Source organism: Heterocephalus glaber, unplaced genomic scaffold (assembly GCF_053883595.1).
Source record: "Heterocephalus glaber isolate CG9 unplaced genomic scaffold, H.glaber_assembly_v1.0 deba00000347, whole genome shotgun sequence".
Taxonomy (NCBI): Eukaryota; Metazoa; Chordata; class Mammalia; order Rodentia; family Bathyergidae; genus Heterocephalus; species Heterocephalus glaber.
The window spans coordinates 57,040,615-57,067,035 of NW_028258143.1; the positions used below are offsets into that span (position 1 = coordinate 57,040,615).

Consider the following 26,421-nt stretch of genomic DNA (forward strand, 5'->3'; position numbering starts at 1 on the left):
ACAAATAATGTAACTATGAATATTCTTGTACATAGTTGATGTGTATCTGTATGAACTTCTGTTGAGTATATAAGGTGTAATTGAAAGATATAGTGAATATTTAAATTTTTCAAAATTACTATAATAAAAGGCACATTGCCATTATTCCCCTTCAAAATGTTTCTCCTCACATCAAACACACTTATCCCATCATCCTTGCCACATTCAGAGCAGTTCTAAAAGTCCTCTTTTGTGCCTATAGTTGCACTATCATGGCTGCCTTTATGTCCTCAATCATTTCAAAATGTGTACCTTTCATGGTCATTTTGACTTTGGGGGGGAGCCAGAAGTTGTATGTGCCAGATCTGGTGAATAAAGTGGATGAAGACATTCACAATTTTTTTATGAGCCTGCTGGAAAAGCAGCACTGAGCACTGAGCAGCAGAATTCACTGCATTTTTTATCACACCTCATAAAGACACTCACTCACAAGATAGGACTTCCACAACTGCTTTAGGAAATGGCAAGAAGGATGGAATAAGAGCGTTTGAAGTGAGGAAGAATATTTTGAAGGGGATTAATGTTTATATATCTTTTATGGTAATAATTTTTGAAAAATTAAAACATTCACTGTAATATTTTAAAATTATGTTTATTGGTACAATTTAGATATACATAATGATCACATTCATTGTATGGAATTTGTATCTGTACATAATATATTTTAATTCCTATTTTTTTCCCATTCCCCTCTCCTCCCTTCATCCCTCTTTCCCTTCCTTATTTATAAAATGTTTGTTTCTATTTTATCTTTCTTTTCTCATTTTTTCCTTTTTCCATTTTGTCCGTTACCCTTCCCCACTCCTTTGTGCCCCTTCCCGTTTGAACTTTTTCTTCCCATTTCACATTATCTATTATACACTTTGATCCTTTTTTATACATTCAGTTTCTCACACCAGAGAAAAATGTGATATTTACACATGTGTTCAATTTATTTCACTTAAGAGTATGTCTTTAGGTGCATCCATTTAGCTATAAATGTCTCAAGTTTATTTTTCTTTATGGCTGAGTAATACTCCGTTGTATAAAAAAAACACATCTTTATCTTTATCCACTTATTGGTTGATGGGGCATTTGGGTGGTTTCCAAGATTTTGCTATTACAAACTGTGCTGCTATGAACACGGGTGTGCATATATCATTGTGGCATGATGCTTTTAATTATTTTGGGAAGATACTAAGCAAGGGGATAGCTGTGTCAAACAAAACCTGTAGTCCTAGTTTTTTGAGGAATCCCCAAAACTCCATTAAAAGTATATGCAATTGTCTGAATCAAAATGAGGGCAGGATATCAGACCTAGAAAACAAGATTATGGTTAGGGACCATGAAAAGGAAGATTTCTTAAATATAGCAAAGGACTATGAAAAATCAGTGCAACAGCTGCAAGATGATGCAAAGAACAGCATAAGTTTGAGTGAAGTCAATGAGAGTGCAGGAACAAACACCATAAAAAACCTGTTCACAGAAGTAATGGCAGAAAGCTTCCCTAACATGAAAAGAGAATTTGACATACAAATAAGTGAGGCATGTAAATTCCAACTAGCCATGACCAAAATAAATCTACACCAAGGCATATAATAATCAAGATTCCAGAAACTCAGCACAAGAACTGAATATTAAAAGCTGTTAGAGAAAAGAAACAAATCACCTATGAAGGAAAGGCCATCAGAATCACAACAGACTTCTCACTGTAGTTTTGATACATCTCATATGTATTTTAATTATCTTTCCCATTCCATGACTTGGTTTTGTACCCTCTCATCCTCTCACCTTTGATTTAGAGGTCCCTATATGAGCAGCCAAATGTTTAACTCTTTTTAATTTTAATTTTAATTTAACTCCTAATTTTTTTCTTTTTTGGTCTTATTCAAGAAATCTTTCCCTACTCCTATCTCATTGAGACATTCTCTTGTTCTCTTTCTAGAACATTTATCATTTCAACTTTCACATTTAAATTAATTTTTCATCTGAAAATAAGTTTTATGTACAACGTGAACAGAGCCAAGTATCATTTAAATAAGCCAGTATCATTTTGAAGAGGAAAGAATTCTCTCTCACATCACTCTGCAGTACTGTTTTTCATTAACCAAGTGTCCATGTATGTTGGATTTGTTTCTTGACTCTATTCTCCTCCATTAATCTGGGTATCTATTTCTACACCAGTATCATATTGCCTTAAATAAGACAGTTTTATAATAAGTCCTGGCATCTGGTAGTGTAGACTTTTACTGTTATTCTCCTTCAAGGTTTGGCATTTCCATATTTTAGAATCATCTTGCAGTTTATACATGTACACACACATTGCTAGTATACTTGTGTGGATTGTACTGAAATTATCAATTTGGGGGAGAATTGATATGTTTACAAAGTTGTCTTTCAATCTATAAATATTTTAAAATTTATTTAGAACTTCTTAAATTTCAGATAAATTTTATAGTTTTATATGTAGCAGTCTTACATATAATTTGTTACTCTCATACCTTGTGTTTTATTTTATTTTATTTTATTTTTCACTTAAGCCTGCACATTTGTTTTAATAAATAGTTTTGAAAATATACTTCCATCAAATATAGGATTTCACATTTTTCCTAATCTTTTACTTATGGAAATATCAAATATGGAATATGTCTACCTACGTGTATGTGTTTTACAAGACACTCAGTCTCTGAACATCAGCATCCTGGTATTTATTTTGGTTTTATTGTCTTTCTTCTTGTTTGTATTGGTGCTGTGCCTTCTTTTATTTGCAAAATAAATGTTTGTACACTGAGTAAAAATCTGGATGAGAGCTGATATGTGAATTCCCATTACTTTTCATTTTAAGCACTTAAAAGAATAGGTATATTAATTTTCTGTTACTGGTTTACAAATCACCATAGATGTAGCATCTCAACACAGTGAGGATGTATTGTCATTGTTCCTGGGGGTCCAAAATCCATGTACAAATTCTCTAAGTTCTCTTTTCAGGGTCTCACAGATGGAAATTATGGTGTTGGCTTGGCTATGCTTCCTTCTGGATCAAGTGTGACTCTTCTCAACTCATATATCTTTCATAGAACTTAGTTCATTACAGATGTGGGGCTGTGACCTTCATTCTTTTGGTACCTGAACGCCAAGGGTCACCTTCTGTACTTAGAAGCCATTTACAATTTCTTTTTTTCTTTTCATTCCACTCTTTTTTTTTGGTTATATGGATTAGATTTGTACATGTAGATAATTTACTTTGATCATTTTCACTCTCTCATAATTCCACTTGTTCTTCCCTACCCTCTTGTTTCCATATTTTGTGAGGGTTTCCATGTGTAAATTTTGATCATGTTCATTCTCCCATTACTTGCCTTTATATCTCTTCCCCCTTATACCTTGTTTTTTGCCTAATAATAGTTTCCCTTCTGCATTCTTGTTATCTTTTTAAAGTTTATACATATCAGGGAGAACATCCAATATTTTTCTTTCTGAGTCTGTCTTATTTTGCTCACCATGACGGTCTCCAGATCCACCCATTTTCTTGCAAATGATAGAAAACCATTCCTTTGTTATGGCTGAATTATACTCCATTATGTATATATAACATATTCTTTATCATTTATCTGATGATGGTCATATAGTTTGCTTCCGTATCTTGGCTATTATGAATTGTGCCACAGTAAACATGGATATACAGGTGTTCCTACAGTATGTCAACTTTAATTGTTTCTGATACAACTAAGGAATGGTATAGCTGGATCAAATGGTAACTCTATTTTTAGTTTTTTGAGGAACCTACATGCAATTTCTTTAGTGGCTGTACTAATTTACGTTCCCACCAGCAGTGTAAATGGTCTCCTCCTTCCACCATATTCTCACCAGAAATTATTGTTTTTTGTATTCTTGATGATAGCCATTCTGATTTGCAGTTCCCTAATGGCTAATTAGGGAACATTATCTTCACAAGATGTTGAATATATTTTTTCATTTATTCATTGGCTATTTTTTTTGTACCAAGGATTGAACTCAGGACTTACACTTGCCAGACAGGTGCTGTACCACTGAACTACATCCCCAGCCCTACCACTTGTCCTTTCCTTGAGAAGCATCTGTTCAATTTATTTGCACAATTGTGGATTTGGTTCTTTGGTTTTTATTGTTAAGTTTTTGAGTTCTTTATATATTTAAGACATTGATCCTCTGTCAGAATATAAAGAGACACAATAATAGTGTTTTCAATACTCCATTCTCACCAAGAGATAAGTCATCTCCAACCAGTAATCTCGGTGGGACCTCCAAAATGATGTAGGGGGAAGAGATGTAACTCCCAAACCTACTAGGTATCTGAAATGTGAGTTCATGTTCTCTAAAATCAAAGAATGAATTCTAGGAACAACGGAGGTTAAGAACAGGAAAAATTTATTGAGAGAAAGAAAACTTCTGCCTAAGAGAGACAGAAGTAAGTGGGACCAGAAAGTGGGTTGTCCCATACCTTGTGTTTTAAAAGTATACATTATTGTAAGTGGTATTATTATTTCATTTTCTTAGGCTTTCCTCAGTACCTGTTGGGGATTAGTTTCAGGTCCCTCATAAATGCCAAAATCTGTGGAAGTGCAAGTCCTTTACATAAAATGGCATCATATTTACTTATAATTTAACACATCCTCCCATATATACTATATCATCTCAAGATTACTTATAATACCGAAAAGAATGTAAGTACAATTAAATAGTTGTTATACTGTATTGTTTAGAGAATAATGACAAGAAAAAAAAGTCTGTACATATTTAATACAGAGGGAATGTTTTTGTATTTTTAATCTGCAGTTGGTTTAGATATAGAACCCATGGACATAGAAAGTTAACTATAATTGGTACATGGACATTATATATATAATATATTATATATAATTATATATATATCCTGCTATATTCAATTATTAATTTTAATACATTGTCTGTAAGGTATTTTGGATTTTCTGTATCATTATGTCATATTACTCTTCAAATCTTATGTCTTTTAATCATGTGATTTTAGATCATGTGATTTTTTTCCTTTTTAGTTTAATAAATTATTTAGATTATTAAGAATTCCAGGTACAAACAAATATGAAACCAAAAATAAACTCATGGCATAAATCATTCATCCAGTGCACTATTTCAATAAATATGTGTTACTATCTCCTATTGGTATTGCTGGGTGTTGATAGAAAGATGAATTCAAACAGTCATTACCCTTGAGGAGCCCACAGTCTAGTCAATATAGAAATAAAGATAAAACAAGTGTCCAAGTAGAGAATGTTCAAAACACCTTTAAAAAAAGCCATCAACTGACTCTTTTTAGAGAAATCAGGAATACTTTAGGCCCATTAAAATGGGTCTTCAAAGATGACAACGATGATAAGCTAACACTTATTAGATATTTACTATATGTCAAGCACCTTGTTCAGCACTTTTACATGTATTATTTTATATAGTTTTAAAAATAACCTTATGAGGTAGGTCCTGTTATCATCCTCTTTTATCAGATGAGAATTGGAGAGATTAACTGCCTTGACCAGGACTGGCTCAGAGGAGTTCAGACAATAACAAACATATCCATCAAAGTTATCTTACAAAAGAACACAGTGATTTTCCCCCTCTCCCTAAGGATAAAATCTGAACTAAGGCAATGTCAATAAGTATGAAGAGAAGGAAGCTGGTTTTAGAGAAGTTTCAGAGGTACAATCCAAAGACTTAGCCACAGTTGCACCAGAAGGGCTGAGCCTACTTTTTTTTTTGCTGAGGGAGGGTCATAAACTATTGTACAGACAATAGTGTTCTGAGCCAGCACTGAACAATAGGTACAGATGTCTCTGCCAGCTCTCGAACAACTGTAGCTCCTATCTAAACTCTCTTACAAATCTGAGGCAGCTGAGGAAAGAGGACAAGAAGGAAGGGAACATTTGGTGAGAAATCACCAGAGCCTGGTGAGAAAACAAACCTTAGGCTATTTGCCAGTGAAAGTAAAGAGAGTTTTGCTAACCCATTATTTTTAAAGCATTATAATTCCTCAAAAGAATTTTTTATTCTAAAATTATGAGTTCTCTCATTTCTAAGGAGATATGAAGCGTCCAGTTTGAGTAATGTGGTGAAGGAAACCCAGGAAATCTGAGAAAAACAATATTCTTCAAGTTGACACCCATTACAGTTGAGATGGCAATAGGAGAGAAAGAGGTTTTATGTGGGTACAACCACGGTGGTACTTGTTTTTCTATAAAAAATTTGCAGTTTCCCACATTTCATATATCTCTCTAACTTCATGTGAAGTAAGGGATTCCTCCATCTTTTTCTCCTCTTCCTCTGCTGACAAGATCTCCTCCATAACCTCTTACTGTTGGGAGATGATTAACCACAGTCCCACAGTGAGAGACAGAGAAGAACTATTGGCTCGGTTGTGATCATGTGATGTTTGGCATCATGTACTACTCATATTGCAAGATATTGCTCATTTATCAAGTTAAAATTTATTAGAAGTATTTGCTTGTCTTGTGGAACATCTGTAGAACAAATTACACACAATCCAAGGTTTTATTGTAAAGGTTTTATCTGAACATTTAATTGGAAAGAGTTGGTTAAGTAAATCATAGCACATCCACACAATGGAATATTATCATCTAATTAAAACCACACTATAGAAGAATATTAACTAACATAAAAATATTTAATATATTAAATGATAATAGCATGTGTAGATATGCAAATAAGATTGTTTACATTGAACAATCCTGGAAAGATTATAACTACAACAGTTTCCTTTGAATTAATTTCCTATGGGAGTTTTAAAATTGTATTTTCCAAATTTTAGATAATTAACACAAATTACTTGTGTACAATGAAAAAACTATTTCCAAAACAGCTAAAGGAGAATAACAATATCAAGTGATGTAGAATGGTTAAATAGGAGAAGGACTGAAAATAGGTTACTGAATTTAACAACACAGTAGGGTAATTTAAGACAAAGATGATCAAAACAATCAGGAATGAGATGAAGAATAAAAGTCATCTGATGAGTCCTGCAGCAGAAAAAAGCCACACTGAGAAAGCAGAGCTGCATTGATCCAGAGCTCTAGTCTTATATCTGCTGAGCACAGAAGAGGAGATGAGGCAACAGAGAAGGTTGAGAGTCTTTAAATTATTCTCACTGGCTAAGAGAACAGGGAAGAGGTGGGGGTGGCAATCAGCACATTTGATGAGTTCAACAAAGTAGAGGGAGGGAAAAAGGTAGGAAGGAGAGTGTGATGAGAATGAAGTTTTTGTTTTAAGATAGTTAAGATAATTCCTCAATGGCTTTTGTTTCTGGAAAGCTGCAGAAGTCCAGGTTAGCTAATTTAACCACATAAAACAGCAAGATCTGGGAGCCCATGTCATCTTCTGCAGGGACTAAAGGAAAAGGAGAAGGGGAATGAAGCTTACCATAGTACATGATGTCAAAAGAGTGAATCTTAAACTGGGAGAAAGAGGAATAAGAACTTGTGAAGGAAAGAATCATCTAGCTAATTAGTGCTCTAGTCAGGGTCAGAAAGTCTCCCAAAGGTCCATGTGTTGGAGGCTTGGTCCCTCTGGTTGTACTGGGAGGTGGTGGAACCTTTCAGAGGTGGGACCCATTGGGAGGAGGTTAGGTTATTGAAAGTGTGCCCTTGAAGGGGATATATTCTCATTCACATTCTCTCTCTCTCTCAGAGATAAACAGCCTCCTCCACCACATGTTCTTGCCATGATGTATTGTGCCACCACAAGCCCAATGCAATAAGCCAAGCAAGCATGCACTGAAAGAGCCAAAGTAAAACTTTGCTCCTTTTAAATATCTCAGATATTTTGTCACAGTACTGGAAGGCTGAATAATATAGATAATCCCAAGTCTCCAGATCACATTAGCCAATGGAGCTCATATGTATATATACATGTGTATACGTGTGTATGTGTGCATATATATAAAACATATATATATATAATATATAGATATATGCTGTGTGACCTCAACCAAGTTCCCCAAACTCACAATGCCTCAGTTTTATCGTCTAGATTTGTCTTCTGCACACAAAAATGATTACACTGGTTATCTCCAGATTTTTACATCAGAGCTGATTTAACCTTTTCTTGTTTGTGTTTTTTCTTGTTTTATAAGTTGTTTAATGAGAATACATATATGAGAAGGTTTCAAATTTTGCTAAGTCTTTTACAAATGTAAATATTATTAACATTGAAAGAACTACCTGTCAAAGATATCTGCCCCATGGTTCCATGAAGTCCCTGTTCAATCATTTTTAGTCTAAAATTCACACTGGTAGAATCCCAAAAGTTAGGTTATATGAAATGAAGTGGTCTTTCTAGGGAGCTAGAGTTAAGGTAAGCATATTATCTGGAGTGTTTAGTTCTATCCAATTAGAAATGTATCTACTTAAAAATTTTGCCTATTGTCTGTCCTCATGGGGTCTTTCTAGTTAGTTAATGGATCTAATTAAAGAGGGTTTAACTCTTAGAGCCATCAAAACATCTTGTCATATTTTCCAGCCTCTCACAAGTAGTCAAAGGAAATGTAAAATGAATTAGTGATAATGTAATCCTACTCATTAATATGCATTATGCTTCTTTTCCATACAAATAATTATTGCTTTAACAATAACATACAGCAATACTGTATCCCTGAAGGCTAATGTATTGGTGAGATGTTCTGGTTCTAAAACTAGGACAAGATGAGGAGAAAATGTTCAGAGTTAGTCCCTTGATTTCCCCGAAGTAATCAGAGAGAAAGAGAGAGAGAGAATATTATTTTGCCCATCCTGCACATAGAGTCAGTCCTAATGACTTTTGTACATCATTGCCTGCAAATGATTCTTTAAATTCTTGACCCAAAATAAAATAAAAGTCAAAACAAAACAAAAATCCTGCCTTGCTGCTGAGAGCTGAGGAATTGTCTACACTGCTTGTGCAGCAGTCTGCACCATGGAACCCATATTTGTCTTCACTACCTACAGCTACCCCATTTGATATCTGATCTTGTCTTAGTAATCCTCTTCCTCCCAACCTTCCCATCCTTCCTGGTCATGCAGAGTTCTTATGTCCACACCTAATCTTCAGACTAAGCCCTGCTCTTAGGAAAGTATCTCAAACTGGCTTGCAGGGTCAATGACTGAGAGATTACCAGTAGTAGATGCATTTTAGAAGATTCAGCTTTTAATGGTTTCAATTTTGTACATTTCTTCTTGTAACAAAAGCAGGGCTGATAAGACAGAGATGTTACAGAGAACAGGGAATTAACTGTCCTGCTGGGCCAGGCATTCAGCATCCCAGATTGCAGGAGTGCTCCGCTATAAAGATCTGACAGACACAATGGGCTCTAATGGTCTAAGTCAGAGGATATCAGTGGTTGGGGACCCATTATCCTTAAGTGCGACATGACAGAGTAAGTACTATTGAGTTGTTTATAGCAGGCTTTAAAAAATCAGAGAAAGAACTTCACAAGAAAGAACTGAATGGAGTGGAAGACAGGGTCAGACCAGGGTCACATACTTTGGTGTTAACTGTGTAATTGGGCACGGCCATCATGGCAGAGGAAATCTGGGTGATGACGTTTTTCAGCACTCCTGAATTGCCAACAAACACCTGGACCGTCTAACCCATCCACACACAAAGCCCGTCCTACTTTCTACTTATCTTCTGTCATTCCTGTCTTTATTTAAATTTTGGGTCTAAGTGTTCATTCCTAGTGTAGATAGAAAACAAATCCTGCATATGGTAGCGCTGAAAAATTTCTCCACGACTATAGAATTGGAAGTAGTAAATTAAGCAATAAAATACAGTAGCTTGACTAAATAATTGCTTTTTGTATTAGTGCATTTGTTTTAACATGTTCTTCTCACTCTAATATGAAAAGAGGACAGAAAGCTTCACAGATGATGTGCCAGAGTGCAACTAATTACAAGGAGTTGAATTCAAAAGAACAACATTAACCACAAGTAAGGTCACAATAGTGTTTTCTTTATGGTGAAGGTACTTGTAAGTGGAGCATGTACTCCTGGAAGCCACCTGATGTAATAGCAGATCATTTCTAAATGCTGTTTATGTTTATGCTGTTAGGATTATGTCAAACAAAGCTCTTAGAATAAAACCCAAGAAACACTCCATACCAGCAAAGGCAGCAGAAAATGACCTATCTGAATTCCCCAAAGACACAGCAAGACAAGCTGATTTACTTAGGTGTTTCATTATTTCAATCTAGGTTTTGAGTAATTTTTTATAATTTTCAGAGAACTCATAATAGCCTAGTAAAATATAGCATCGTATCAGTTGTAAAAGACTTAAGATTTTTAGAATATCCATAGAATATCCATTTTTGCATGATAATAAAAATGATGTGAAGGTATAAAAAGGTGCCATAATAATAAAATCAAAAGGAGCTGAGTGGTGAGCAGTGGTCAGATTCTGAATAAATTCCCACAGGCAGAGTGAACTGGTCTTCCTAATGAATTAGCCATGCAACATGAGAGAAAGGAGAAAACATGGTTATACATAAAATTTCTGGTATAAGCATCAGGAAGAACTGAGTTGCGTGAAAGACACAGGGAAATAGGCCTGAGGGAAATAATACCGTAAGCTCTTTTGGACAAGTTGAATATGAAGTATCTATTAGAAAAATATGCACACACATATTTATATATACGTACAGGTATTAATTTATATGTAATTTTTTTTTTTTGATACCGGGGATCGAACTCAGGTCCTTGCGCTTGCGCAGCAGGCGACGAAACCACTGAGCTAAATCCCCGGCCCAATCTCTATATAATTTTAAACACACTTGTTTATGATTTTTTCCTAGTGGACTTTTTTTCATAGTAGGACATATAGATTGTTTTGTAACATAAAAATATTTTGTCTGGACTCAATTTTTGTCTTTATTAAAATGAGAAAAACTGAATTCTAAAATAATCTCTAAGATTCCAAACTCCCATAACACCTGCTCAGCTTTGTATCCACTTTGCATAATCCTCTCTCCTTGAATGTGGACAAGAAATGTAAATCTGATTGGACAGTCACCTTTTGGATTAAGTTAGGTTACAATGACAGAGGTGATGGGATAATCACTCCTGAGATTGTGTAAATTACTCTTGACATTATCTAAGCTTCTCTTACAGTCAACTGGAGTGAGAATCTCCCATTGGCGTTGAGGAAGTGAACTACCTTACATGAGAGGGCCACATGCTAGGACCCAAGCGCAATCTCTAAGAGCAAAGAAGGTCCCTGGTCAATAGCTAGTAAGAAAATGGAGACCTCAGTCTACAACTGCAGGGGACTCAATGCCGTCGACAACCAGAAGGAGTTTCAAAAAGAACATCAAGTTCTAAATGAGAGGTCACCTTGCCAACACTTATTTAAGCCTTGGGAGAGACTGAGCAAATAACCCAGCTATGCCATGCCCAGACTTCCAAACTACAGAAACTGTGCGCTAGTAAGTGGGAGATGTGTTAGCTGCTGAGTTTGTGGTGATTTGCTATGCAGCAGCTGAAAATTAAAATGCATAATATTTAATCAATATTTTCAAAAACAAACATGGATAACCCTTTCCCAAAGAGAATGACTGATAAAATTACAAAATCCTCTAACTTGATAATCCATGAAATGAATTTCTTCTGCTAGTATAATCAGTTGTGTTATTGAGTCCTTTTCATTTTACATGTGTCTCAAAGATCACAGAATCTTGTAATAGAGCAAATGCACAGTGATTTTCATAAGGTGGTAGTATTTAAAGCTCAGAACCTTAGTTTGGCTCCGTGATTATCTTATATAACCACTTTGTCATAATTTTCCACCCATAAACCAAGGAGTTTGGCCTTAAAATCATGTTTGTTTCATACCCAGCAGGTAACACACAGGACACTCAACTCCAAAGGGCACACAGAAGGCAAGTAATCACTATGTCTTGTCCGTTCTCCACGAGGAGGAAAAACCATGAAATATTTAAGGCAATCACAAAGAGAACACTCAGCAGGTGGACAACTATGATTACTCACCCCATAAGCCCCTCAGCAGGTGCCTGACAGCACCTGGGATAAGGCTGACATCACATTAAAGACATCCCTTTGTAGTTTCTATCAAAAGGAAGACCAACAGTTGCAAAACTGAGATTTCAAAATAAGGATTTTTCACTTGCCACATATCTTTGGGCAAAGTTTCTGAGGACTTCCTAGAAGTTATTACAAGAAAAGAATGACACAGAAATTAGAAATCTAGTCTACCTACATACTTTAATTGAACAGCTAAACCAAAGCTTGATAGAATAATTTATCTCTTATTAACAGAAAATAGCCACTGGCATCATAAATCCCCAAATTGACAAGCTTCTCAAATTGGAGAAGAAAATATAAGACACACACACCAGCAACCAGCAATCTGAAGAACCCACAAGATGGTCCATTAGGCAAGTCATCCATAAGTTGCTGTTGAATAATTTCATTCATTAAATAAAGAATACCTCTCACCCCAGTGACACTTATTAGGAATATCTGTTAGGGCTTAGCATGAGCAAAAACTAAACTCCTGTTTATTAAGCCACAGAAATCTTGGCATTTACTCCCTTAACTAATAGGGGGAGTTTGAAATACAGACCATAGGGTTATGTTTGAAATACAGGAATGTAATTAACTGGCTTTTTGCTGTATGCTGTGAGGATTTATGGGTTGCTTGGGCCTTGAAGTACAACCAGCCCCTGGAATTTGATTAGCCCCAGTGTTCCTAGTAGTCTGGTCTCTGGATGTGTGGCGACTCTTGAGAAGACATAGGTCTACATCCTGTTGGCCTCTATAGGGAAAGATTTGGTTGTCACCTCTGCACGGTTTACCAAATATTTATATAGAACTTTACAAGTTACAAAGTAGTATGCCTAAGATTGCTCAGCTAGGGAGTAGAACAGAAATGACAGAAAGGTAGGTATTTTGCCCACAAGTACAAGTGTGAAGGAGTAAAAAGTCTAGTGCCCAGGCTGTCCCTCAGCAGCTCCTGAACAGCTGACGGTCCCCCTGAAAGGCCACTCAAGAGAAGGGCACTGAATTAGAACCTGGAGAATTCAGTCTTCTGGTGTCCTACCTTAAGTCATTTCCTCACCTATAGATGAAATAAATCTGTACTATTTCTATGGTATGAAATCTCAAAATAGGGCCAATCAATTTTAGGGCATTCTATCCCACATAGCTACATTTTCTGAGGAACTGGGGCCCTCCATACTCAGTAAAGTGAGTTCAAGTTGTCAGAATTAGCCACAGAGACATTGAAAAATTTAGAATAAATATTAGTGCTAAGGATAACTGGATTTCTAGCAAGTTTAAATACTTTATGTAGACTTAGGCTGAAAAAATCTGTAGAAGAAAAAGGAAATGCATTGAAAATGATTCCCCATCCTACCTCTCTCAAATTTCTGTTAACCAACCAGAAAGTACAGTATTCTGGAAAGTCAGTGAACAAAACAAAAACATCAAGCGCTTTTCCTAGTAAAGATAACAATCAATAGTCAATCTTGGATTTTTAGCCAGGCATTGTTGCACACCCCTGTAACCCCAGCACTCTGGGAAGCCAAGGCAGGGGGAGCACAATTTAAGTCTTGCCTGGGCAACTTAGTGAGACCCTGACTCAAAAGGGGGGGGGGGAGTTAGGGATATAGTTTAGTGCAAAGCCCCTCGGTTCAATCCCCAGTACAACAGCCATGACAAGAAAATCCTAAATTTTTAAGTTATGTCCTAATTTTCTACCACTGATAAAAAAACTACAGAAGCTCTTCAATTTACAATGGGGTTACATGCCTATACACCCACATAAATTGAAAATATTATAAATTCACATTTTATATATATAATCTACTAAACATAACAGCATAGTATAGCCTAACTTAAATGTACTGTAAACACTTGTTAGCTTACAGTTGAACAAAATCCAACAAAAAACTTGTTTATAATAAAATGTTGAATATCTCATGTAGTTTATTGAATGCTATATTGAAAATGAAAAATAGAATAGTTGTAGAGGTATGCTTTTGGGCCACTGTAAAGTTAAAAAATCTTGAACTGAGTCATCATAAGTCAGGGACCATCTGTATTCAGTTATGATTGCTGGGAAGAAATGTGAACCCATGTATTATCTTAACCCACATCAAGAGATGATTCAAAACTTTCCAGAAGACAAGACAGTTCTAAAAGTTGCTTTCTGTCTCTAAAATGATTTTAGAATCATTTTTATGGGTAGGACAAAAGGTTGAGGTGATTTTATTTTATTATGATTTGTTTTATCTCGATGGAAATATTTAATTCATTAATGAAAAAATATCTGCCATGGTTGTCTTTATCTTATGATCTACATCATCTTACATCAGACATTGTGGCAAGAAAGTTTGAGCCTCCTAGCCTCTTGGGAGAGCCCTGTGGCTTAATCTGGAGTCTGTTTCACTCATTATTAATATATATATACATATAATATATGCACCTGTCACTGCAGCGAAACATATTTGAAAAGGGAGGGAGACTAAGAAGATCAATGTTTGCTTGTATTGGTAAAATACATAATGCATAATGCACACACATTTGCATTATACATCTACTAAATACCTGTATTAAGACAGAATGGTCTCTCTGTCTCTGTCTCTCCCTCATCTTCATCAACTCTGATTCCTTTCCAAAAAATTTTTTTCTCAGCATCAGAAGGTAAAAGTAAGGCAACTCTGCATTTCAGTACCATGCAAAGAGAATGTGTACAGACCATGTTATAATGTGTCTTCAGATTTGCATTTGACTGCAGTATTTGAGTGGAGGGGCAGGAAATAATGAAGGCCTAAGTTTGTGCTTCATTTTATCATAGAAAAGTAAGTGGTTTCATGAAATAGTCACAGCTTAACCTACTACAATTTACTGTCTTCCAACATCATTGCTTCATCTACTGGATCAGGGCATGAAAATTTTATGCCCAACTACACAGAAATAGCTGTTTTCTTTTGCTCAAATTTACATATTGTTCTTTTTAAAGATCAGCTGGGAAGGTTACCTTATTAGTATGCCTACAAGTGTGCAGGGAAGTGTAAAGTGGCTGTATCACTAATCAGAAAGAGATACAGTTAAAAGTCTGCCTGTAGATGTAAGGATATTACATATTCAAGCTCATTATATTGTATTAACAGGAAGTATTTGTGAGATATAAATTGTGTTTGCTTGCTACTTTTCATAGGAAAAGAAAGAATAATGATTGGACAAGAACTTTTCATTCCTTGGTAAAGGTAAAGATGTTTACAGTTTGTGATTCAATATGTCATTCTCCTAGGAATACATTCTAGAAAAACTCTTATACTTGAGCACTCAAAGGCATGAACCAGAATATCCCTGGTAGTTATGCACATAACAGTAAAAAACTGAATCCAAATCTGCATCAACACCCTCATGAATAAACAAACTGAATCTTACTCATACAATGGAATACCCCAAAACAAAAACAAATGAATGGATTACAAATTTATACAATCCAGCCACACAATATTGAGTGGAAAAAAGTAAGCCACAGAAAGAGGCACACAATATTATTCACTTTATGTAAAGTTTATAGATATGCAAAGTATAACAATGTATTGGGGATGAATTAAAATGTGCAATGAAACTGTCTAGAAAAGCAAAGAAATGATAAATTCAAATTCAGGATATAGGTTGCCTCTGTGAGAGAAACAAAGAAAATGAGATTAGAGAAGATAATACAAAGATCAAAAGTAATGATCTTTTTTTTCTTAAACTGAGTGGTGGGTACACAGGTATACACTATATTATATTCTGTTAAATCTTCACATATATTTTATAAACCAATAAAAAGAGAAATAGTGTAATTTAACGTTTTCCCCCCAGAATTGGACTCTTTTTACAGTCCAAAGCTAAGTGCAAAATAATAACAATTCATGCCAAATTTAATGCTATGATTTTGGGGAGGAAAATGACAATTGTTTGCTGACAGCTAACCAAATACACTGACTTTGTAAAAGTGAATTTGCAGTTACTAGTTTTTTTCATAGCAAATCTTTTGGTTTGTTTAATTATTACTGGTGTTAATAATAGAGACTATTTTGTGATAAAATTGTATTATAGAAGTATTGTCTTCAATATTCCAAGATCAAAGCAGAAACATAGCAAAGGCAAAAAAATCATAAAATCAAACCTAACTCAATCACAATGTTAAGGACACAAACACTGACATCTGTAAATCATTTCACTGTTCCAGTCACAGAACCCAGATGGTGTTTTTTTCCCTTACTAGAAGAGAATCAGACACTTAGGACAATGAATTTCCCAAAGAAGGTAACTCCAAATTCAGACTCACTACCTCAGAACTGAAAAGAGCTAGAGGGTGATCAGCATTGAGACAGCTAATAGGCCACCCCAGAAGTACACCCAGCCCACAAGTTCATGAAAGGATTTCCAAAGTGGGAGCATCTACGCCTAATGCCCCAAAAGGAATAGAAAATGTATGGAGAATGTATCCAAGGGAAGAAAGGCAGTACAGAGAGGTGATTAGTTTTGGTAATTTAAGATTTCCCTGTACAGATCTGCAACAATAACCTGACTGAAGTTATAAATTAGACCTAGAACTCAGCCTCCCTGATCTCATTATATTATTGGAATGGACAAAGGAGGCAATGGAGAAGGCAGCTGTCAATTTCTGTAAAATGGAGGTGATGACTCCTACCTTTCGGTTGCAGAGATTACATGTTCCATTGTTATTATCATTAATCTGTTCTGTAGAGAGTATGATCGATCATTCTAAAATATAAGTACCTCTTCCTCAGTTTAGAACTCAATTATTGGTTCTCATGCTTCATGATTAACTCTCACATCTCTTAACACAATTTTCAAAAGCTTTTGGTGATTGGGACCCCTGCTTCCCTCTTCAGCCTCATTTCCTACAGCCCATCAATCACATTAAACTACCCCAGATCCCCTATTTCCATGCCCCTCAGCTTTGTTTGTAACACACGTCTCCTCGCCCTTCTTCTTCAAAAACTCCTGCTACTCTTCAGAGACAGGCATTGCAAACTAGAATGGGAAACTTTTTATTATATGTATTTTATACACATGTATTCTATGAGATCTATACATCTAGATGTATATATGAGTATGTATAATGTATATGTAGATATATGTATTATCTATATATTTGTGTCTATACATAGAGATATTTCATTAGCTCATATGAATTCACTGTATACTTTATACTACCTTAGGATATCAATTTAAAAACTGTTTTAAATATATTCTGCATAGCATAATGTACCTTTATAATTAACATTAAGCAATAACATTAACCAATTTATGTTTTGTGTTTCAAAAACTATGGCAGTTACAACATCAGTTGGGAAATAACTGTTATATATATTTTATAATATTTCATAGTTTAATATAAAGTATACCTCATCATAAAAATGCCAGGATAGGGATAATTTTGCCCCAAATCAGGGTAGAGATGGGAAGTTTTCTAGCTGCCAGTCAATAGTAGGCAATGCTAAAAACCAGATCACAGAGGAAGGATGCAAAAGAACTGCCAGGGGTCTTCATGTTGTCCCTTTTTTGCTTCAGCCAGCAAAACATCAACATTTTGACAATGAATCTATGACTGAAACCTGAGGACACCTCTTACCTCAGCATCAAACCGTGGGTCCTGGTAGGCATCACTGATGTTTACAGGAAGACCCGTCGAAGCAACCAGCTCAGCAATGCTGTTATTTATTAGCCAGTCGGAATATGATGATTTCTCCATGCTTTCTTTGAAACTGCCAGAACACAAAGCAGGCAGTAGGAAAAGAGAAATGTAAGTTTGTTTAAAATCAAATGCTATAAAATTACATTAATAGCAGGATTATCTAGCCTCATTAAGGGAGACATTGGTCCCAGAACAATAGTGAGGTAATTATCAGTAGCTATTCCAAAATGACTTACTTACCATTTTTGTAATGTAAAATACTCAAATCCATGAAGAGAAATAATAGATTCTGACCCAGAGAGTAACTCTAGGTTGTATTTAGGCACCAAAGCAGGCAAATACATAGAAGATAATCAGATAGTGACCAACACTGATGTTAGGACACAAACACAGTGACTTATTAAAATTCCACTGAATTCCACAGCCTGTGTCCTTTAAACAGACTAGATGTTTTGGTACCAAGGAAAATGAAACCCAAGAATGGAAAATATCAGGACATGGATTGAGAACTTACAAAATTTTAAATGTGGAAAAAGAGCACATCTAGACTATAATCTTAGTAATTATTTTAGTAACTGTTTTAGTATCTGAGTGTTTTTGTAGTTTGAATAATAAAAGCACATTTCCTACTTATAAAATCTCACTTAAAAGTCTGTTTTAATTTATTATCCACTAATATTAATAATTTAAATTCTACCCATATTTAATTTTAACAGGAAATTTTATGCCAAATGATTTTTGTGAACTTTCCCTTGTATCACTTTCATGGTAGAAATTAAATTTACATAAATGCTATAAGAATTAGTCATACTGAGCCAACTACTGGGAGACAGCTGTGATGAGATGTGCCTCTGATTTGCTGTTGAAGAAAAGCGGTTACCATGAGGCAGAGGTGAAAGATAAAGTCTCATGTGGAGGGCAAATGAAAAGATAATCCTGTTGGACTAAAATGTGTTTAGAGGGTGGGAAGGGTGAAACTGGTCTGCACCTGAATCATGGTGCTCTACCCCCAACCTTCCACCATAGGCACAGTACATACACCATCTTGGGAAAGGACCAGTCTGAGGGAAGAAGCAAGTTGGCCCTTCAGTGACAGTCTGGAGGACTGAATAAAGCTCAAAGTCATGCTAGTCTCCTCACCAGTCAGGGTGAAGTTAGACAGTTCCCACCAAGGCACTCAAAGATGCTGAAAACAAAATGGGGTAAAATTTAATTGTCATACACCAATGCACCCCCTCAAGGGCTGGCAGGAAGAGAACCAGGCACCAGGAAAAGAAAGTTGCCTTAATATGGACAAAAATAAAAATAAAAATGATGAGCCGACTATTTCTTCCACATACAGGTAAGTAAGGCTTACAGAATACTCCAATAGAAAGAAGCTCCTCATGACATATCACAGTCAAAATCCCAAATGTCCACCAAAATGACAGAATCTATAAAGCTGACAGAGAAAAGCAAAAAATCACATATAAAGTAAATCCTGAGCTGACTTCTCAACACAAAGTTTAAAGGCCAGAAGAACTTAGAGTAAAGTGTTTCAAACCCTAAAAAGTAAACAACTTCCAACCTGGAATAATATATCATGTAAAACTATCTTTCAAAATTGACGGAGAAATAAGGACATTCCATGACAAAGAACACCTTCAGAGATACACAATCAGAAAACTATCACTCTTAAAAAATACAAAAGAATATCGTAGACAGAAACAATGAAGCCATCAAAACAAACAAACAAATCAGATAGAATGAATAATCAAGCAAGGCAAATAGTTAAACAAAAAGGAAAAGTAAAGGAATTCACAACAGAAAAAGAACACAGTGATAGGAAAAAAGCAATACTTTTCAGTAATAATTCTCAATGTAAATGGCCTCAACTCCTCAATTAAAAGACTGAGATAGGCAAAATCCAAAAAATAGAATCCAACAATCTGTTGCATTCAAGAAACTCATCTATTACAAAAAGAAATTTATACACTAAAAATCAAAGGATGGTAAACAATATTCCATGCAGCAAGACCCCAAAAGCAATCGGAGGTAGCAATTTTATTCTCAAAGTAAATGTCAAACTAAAATAGATCAGAAGTGGCAAAGAAGGTCACTACATATTAATTAAGGAATTGGCTCAGCAAGAAGAGCTAACAATTGTAAATATATATACACAGAATATTGGGGCACCTAACTTCATAAAACAAACACTGTTAGATATAAAAGATAAATGAACCTCAACACAATCATAGTGGGTAACCTCAATATCCCACTTTCAGAGAGACAAATCAACTAAACCAAAAATCAACAAAGATATATCAGAGCTCAACCACACCTTCACACAAATGGACTTAATAGATATCCTCAAAGTATTCTACCCTACTACAACACAATACACATTTTTCTCAGCAGCACATGAAATTATCTTCAAAATAGACTACATATTCACCCACAAAGCCTGCTTAAATAAATACAAAAGAACTGCAGTCATTCCATGCATACTGTCAGATCATTGTCTACTAAAACTAGAAATCAACCACAAAAAACCCACAGAAAATTTATAAGCAGCTGGATACTAAACACTCTCCTGAACACTCTGTGGGTCGCAGAAGAAATCAAGGAAGAAATTAAACAATTTCTAGAACCAATCAACAATGTCAGTACAACACACCAGAGCCTATGGTACACAAGGAAAGCTGTCCTAAGAAGGCAGTCTATTGCAATCATTGCTCACATTAGGAAAAGAGCAAGCTCAAATAACCTAATATTGAGCCTAAAGATATTTGAAAAATAACAACAGTCCAAACACAAACCTAGTTTAAGGAGAGAACTCATAAAGATCAAATTGGAAATTAAAGAAATTGAGACAAAAAAATAATACAAAGACTCAATAAATTGAAGAGTTGGTTCTTTAAAAGAATAAACAGAATAGATAAACCCTTAACCATACTTGTCAAAAGGAGAGAAAAGATTTGTATTAATGCAATTAGAAATAAAAAAGGCAAAATCACAACAAACACTACCAAATCCAGAAGATCTTTAGTAACTACTATGAAGTATTGAACTTCAACAAATTGGAGAATGTTGAAGAAATGGATAGCTTCCTAGACATGTATGAATTACCAAAACTGAATCAAGAACGTATAAAAATTCTGAACAAGCCAATAACAAACAATGAAATTTAAGCAGTAAGACCAACTAAGAAAAGTCCAGAATCTGATGGATTCACCACTGAATTCAACAAGAACTTCAAAAGTTATAATAGCAATACTACTCAAACTCTTTAATGAAATGAAAAGAGAAGAAACTTCCACATTCATTTCTGGAAGCCAGCATCACTCTGGTTCCAAACCAGACAAGGACCCAACTACAAAAGAAAACCACAGGCCATCTCTTTAATAAACATAGATGCAAAAATCTTCAGTAAGATACTGGCAAATCAACAAACTATAAAAAGGATCATACAACATGACCAAGTAGGTTTCATCCCAGGGATGTAAGAATAGTTTAACATACACAAGTCAGTAAATGTAATATACCACATAACAGGAAAAAGGACAAAAATCACATGATCATATCAATAGATGCAGAAAAATCTCTTAACAAAATCCAACAACACTCATGATAAAAAATCCTGAAGAAAATAGTTACAGAAGGTATTACCTCAATCTGATAAAAGCCATTCATGACATACCAATGGCCACATCATATTAAATGGGAGAAAGTGAAAGCTTTCCCTCTAAACTCAGGGACAAGACAAGGATATTCATGGTCTTCACTCATGTTCAGTACTCAAAACATTAGCCAGAACAATCAGGCAAGAGAAAGAAATAAAAAGGATATGCATAGGAAACAAAGAAATCATATTATCATTATTTGCAGGCAACATAGTCCTCCTTTACATAGTCCAACAATTCCATGAAAGACTTCTAGAATTAATAACCAAATTCAGCAAGGTAGCAGGATACAAAATCAATACACAAAGATCAATAGCATTCCTATACATAAGTGTATGAGAAAGAAATTAGGAAAATAATAGCATTTTCAATAGCATCAAGAAAAATTAAATACTGTATTTAGGAGTTAATCTAACCAAAGAAATGAAAGACTTCTACAATGGAAACAATAGAACTCAGAAAAAGCACAGTGAAGAGGGCATCAGAAAATGGAAAGTTTTCCCTGTTCTTGGATAGGCAGAACCAATATTGTCAAAATGGCCATATTTCCAAAACTGATATACAGATTTAATGCAATCCCGATCAAAATACCAATGGCATTCCTCAAAGAACTAGAAAAAAACAATCTTAGGGCCAGGGATTTAGCTCAGTGGCACCGACCGTGCCTGCCTTGCAAGCATAAGGTCCTGAGTTCGATCTCTGGTACCAAAAAAAAAAAAATCCTAAAATTCATATGAGACCAGAAGATACCCAGAATAGCAAGACCAATCCTGGGTAACAAGAGCAGAGCAAGAGGCATCTCAACCACAGATTTGAAGTTATATCACAAAGCTACAGTGATAAAAATAGAATGGTACTATTACAAAAACAGACATGTGGATTGATGAAATAGAATAGAGGATGCGGAAACAGCTCCAGGCACAGTCACTCATCTGATCTTGGACAAAGGGACCAAAAACATGTTGGGGGAAAGATAGCCTCTTTAGCAAATGGTGCTAGGAAAACTGGCTGTCCACATGCAGAAGATTAAAGCCAGACCTGTATTGCTCATCATGTTTTAAACTAAAATAAAAATGAATCAAATATCTAAATATTAAAACAGAAATGCTTAACCTGCTTGGAGATACAGTAGGTAAAACACTTGAAGTCACAGGCATAGGTAAGGACATTCTGAACAGAATAGCAATTGAATAAAAAATGTTAAGAGTCAGCGAATAGAATTATATCAAATTGAAAAGCTTCTGCACAGCAAAGAAAACAACCAACAGAGTAAAGAGACAACCTACAAAATGAGAAAAAAACTTTTGCCAGCTACACTCGGACAGAGAACTATTATCTAGAATATATACAGAACTCAAAAAAATTAGACCCTCCCAAAATAAAAAAACCCAATCAAAATATAAGCAACTGAAATGAACACACACTTCTCTGAAGTACAAATGGCCAATAGATACATGAAAAAAGTGTTCAGCATTGCTGGACATTAGAGAAATGCAAATTAAAACAACAATGTAATTTCACCTTACTTCAAAAAGAATGGCTCTCATCAAGAAATCAAATAATACCTCTGCCTGATAAATTCAGTATATATTTGTGATGTCATTCATCCCTTACATATTAAATATTAATATCATGTTGGTAACTCAAGAAGTGCTACTTGGTGACAGTGTCTAGCACTGTTAGCAGAAAGGGTCTGATTGAGGGCTGGGGAGATGGGGATGGATGACAAATATTTTGCAAGCTGAGCATGTTGTTCATGTGGACCAGAACTCAGATCAGTCCTCAGGGATGAAAATAATGATACAAAGGTGGAAATAACAGATAATATTTCTCAGGGAGAAAGTATATGGGGCAATCTAGATATAGTACAGGGGAAGAAAGAAGGAGAAGAGCAGTTAATATAGGGAAAGAGGAAAAAGTAAAAAAGGTAAAACAAATTTATCACCCACTGTGGCAAGGGCCAAGCCAGATGCTTTACCTAATTTGTTGTCTTCACCTAAATCCTATGAGATGGATATATTTCCTACATTTTATAGATCAGAAAACTGAGGCCCAGGGATGCTTAGTAACTTTCTCAAGTGAAAATATGATTTTCACCTAAATCTAACTCGAAAGTGCCAGATTATTCTATTTTTCTTGTTTTCTTTCAGAAAGAGTTAATTGATAAGAGGAAAGCAAGAATCATGGATTATCACCAAAAAAAATAAATAAGTAAAAAAGAAGGGAGGGGCTGTCATCCTCAGAGAGAGTTTCAGGAAGAAGCTGAAGATAACACTTTAGCCTGCGCTTCAGTCAAAGGAAGTAGAAGAAAAACCCCCACTGGATTTGATAATGAAGAACCTCAGGTCCCTACTTAAGAAATTCCCAAAGAAGACAGGCTGACAAAAACACTGAATAGGGATTCCTGAAAGTTTCATTTTAAATCTAAAACATCTTGGAATTTTGTGTAGTTCAAGCTGCATGCTGCATTGAAATCATTCTGAAATCGTCACACAGCATAGAAGAAGTGCTGCCTCTTACAAGGCATTGTATCTTTGCTCTTGAGAGCTCACCACCGAGCTGAGGAGATAAAAAATAAACACGATGACATTAAACAATACACACCTTTAAATGCCCAAGTCAATTTTTAAAAGAAAAACCTATCATATGACTGTTGCTAAGTTGCCAAGTCTACCTCAAAGTTCAGATAGGAGTGAAACCTGAACTGATCTATATAGCTGCAATAGTGTCGACAGGTTTTCTGAAAATGACCCCTGCATTTCTTCAGTTTGATGTTACACAGGTACATAAATTAAGGTCTAGGGAGACATGATGCTCAGTGGGACAGTCAGGGAAGCTGATTTGTCACTCTTGATATTTACATCGTTGTCTTAATCTGTTTGGGTTGCTACAACAAACTGCCATAGACCGAGTGGCTTATAGACAACAACCATTTATTTCTCACAATTCTAGGGCCTGGGAAGACCAAGATCAAGGCATTGGCAGCTGCAGTGGCTGGTGCCTTCTTGCTGTGTCCAAACATGGTGGAAGGAACAAGAAAGTTTTGTGGGCTCTGTCTTATAGGGTACTAATCCTTTTCAGGAGGGCTTACCCCATGCTCTAATCATCTTCCAAAGGCCCTACCTGCAAATAGCCTCAAAGTGGGGCTTCAGTTTCAACATGTGAATCTTTCAAGGACACAAACATTCATGCTATGAATATAATCATATTCTAGCTATTGCACCAGTGAAAACTTTCAAATCCTAATATCCTACTATAGTACAGAATTGTGACATGGAGTGAGAGCTTTTGAAACTTTGCTTCATTTCTTTTAAAAAAGTAATTTTGTGCTATAATTCAGACCACAAAAAGTTTGAGAGTCAGACATACCTCTTCAAATGCCCCTTTGTCACTTTGTAGCAAAGTGATCTCAGGCAAGCTACTTACACTGCATCTGTAAAGTGAGTATAATACTAGTACTTAAATAGCTATTGTGGAGATATTATTATGCTGATGTTTAGTATATTATCTAGGCCATAGTCAATATTTTTTTAAAAGCATCACAACTTTCACAGCAAATTCTGCACATGACAACATCCCTTTATTTTTTTCAGCAATCTGGTGTTGTGAATTTAATTACAAAGGAAAGAGTTCAAATTATTTCTGTGTTTTGAGGTATACCGTTGGCTTAAAGGGTCAGTTCTTTCAGAAAGGTCCTGCAGTCACTCCCCTCTTATTTATGAGGGCCCTTTTATTCACTATGGTTTCCTTACTTTCCATTGATTACTACTGAAACTGGACATGGTCAGATGATAGATACACCCATGGGTGGCTGCACAGGTTCTCCCTGCACAGAAGTCCCCTAAAAATGAATACATAGGGCTGACATTTAGCCTCATTGTGCATGTTTGCTTTCTAATTTTCACATAGGTGTTTGTATGAACTGTCAGTGATCCTGCTTCACTCACTTTCTCTTCAACACATCTGACAAACAGGGATGTAATCTCAACTTGAATAGTTCAATGACAGGAAACTCATTACCTACAAAATATTCCATTCCATTTTGTGGCAGCTTGGTTTATTTGCTAATAATTATCATCTTTTGTTCTCAGTCCCATGGTTTATAGCCAAAGAGCATGGATTTCATTGTCTGACAGCCCTTGAAATATGTGGCAATCATGAGCACATTCCCTAGGATCTTCCATGTGGGATCATTTTTTCCCAATTTATCTCTAATCTCTTCAGCTACTTCTTCTATAGCATGCCTTGCTGTTCATATCCTGCTAGTGCTAGACACAGCCCTGCTGGTTATGTACCTTTTAAATGTGAAAGCCAGTATAGAACAGTCCTCTCCAACATATCTGAGCAGGATGGAGGTAGGATGACCACTTCTTTCATTCTAGACCCTGGTCTCACCAACAAAGTCAGGAGGATATGTATATCCATCCCAAAGTTGAATTAATCACCTTTCTTGAGTCTAGAAAAATCTGAACAGAGGTATCAAAGACCAATATTTAGATTTTCAGTTTGAGCCTAACCAAGATATGGAGTGACCTTCCTCATGTGTTTGAATTAGTAACCAGATGTGTTTGGAAAAACATCTGTAATGTGACTATTCTCAGTCCTTCACAGCTTTAGAGTGCAAATGATTTTGTATCAATTTAGTGGTCCCTAGATATCACGCACCTGATGTATATGCGCTGCCGAAGCGAGCACTACCATGCACATGATGTAAGGACACAGACACCTATGAGTCTTTCCCCCAACACTCAGTCTCTAGGGCAACTTAATCTTTCATTTAAGATTGTCAAAGCCCACTGCTTGGAAGCCACTTGAAAGAGGCTAATAACTGGCTCTCAGGGTGCAATGCTTTCTGAGTAACGGAAGAATACTCTCTGCGAAGCTCTGTGGAGCATTTTGATCCATGAGTCCTGAGACTATATTGCTTGGGTTCACATTGTCACAAGTTTCCTCACTAAATATTTCCTTTGGCCTACGCTCAACCCGCTTTCTGTATAGGTAG

General features: G+C 35.7%; 1 protein-coding gene across 3 annotated transcripts in view; it reads right to left on the bottom strand.

Annotated features, from left to right (window-relative positions):
- The window catches only part of Pde11a (phosphodiesterase 11A), a 514,960-nt gene that overhangs the window by 188,710 nt on the left and 299,829 nt on the right, over positions 1-26,421 (bottom strand). For all 3 annotated transcript variants that reach the window (XM_087200903.1, XM_004857742.4, XM_087200900.1), the window contains exon 6: positions 17,695-17,827. In XM_087200903.1, coding sequence (XP_087057029.1) covers positions 17,695-17,827 — 133 coding nt within the window. The remainder of the gene's footprint in view (positions 1-17,694; positions 17,828-26,421) is intronic.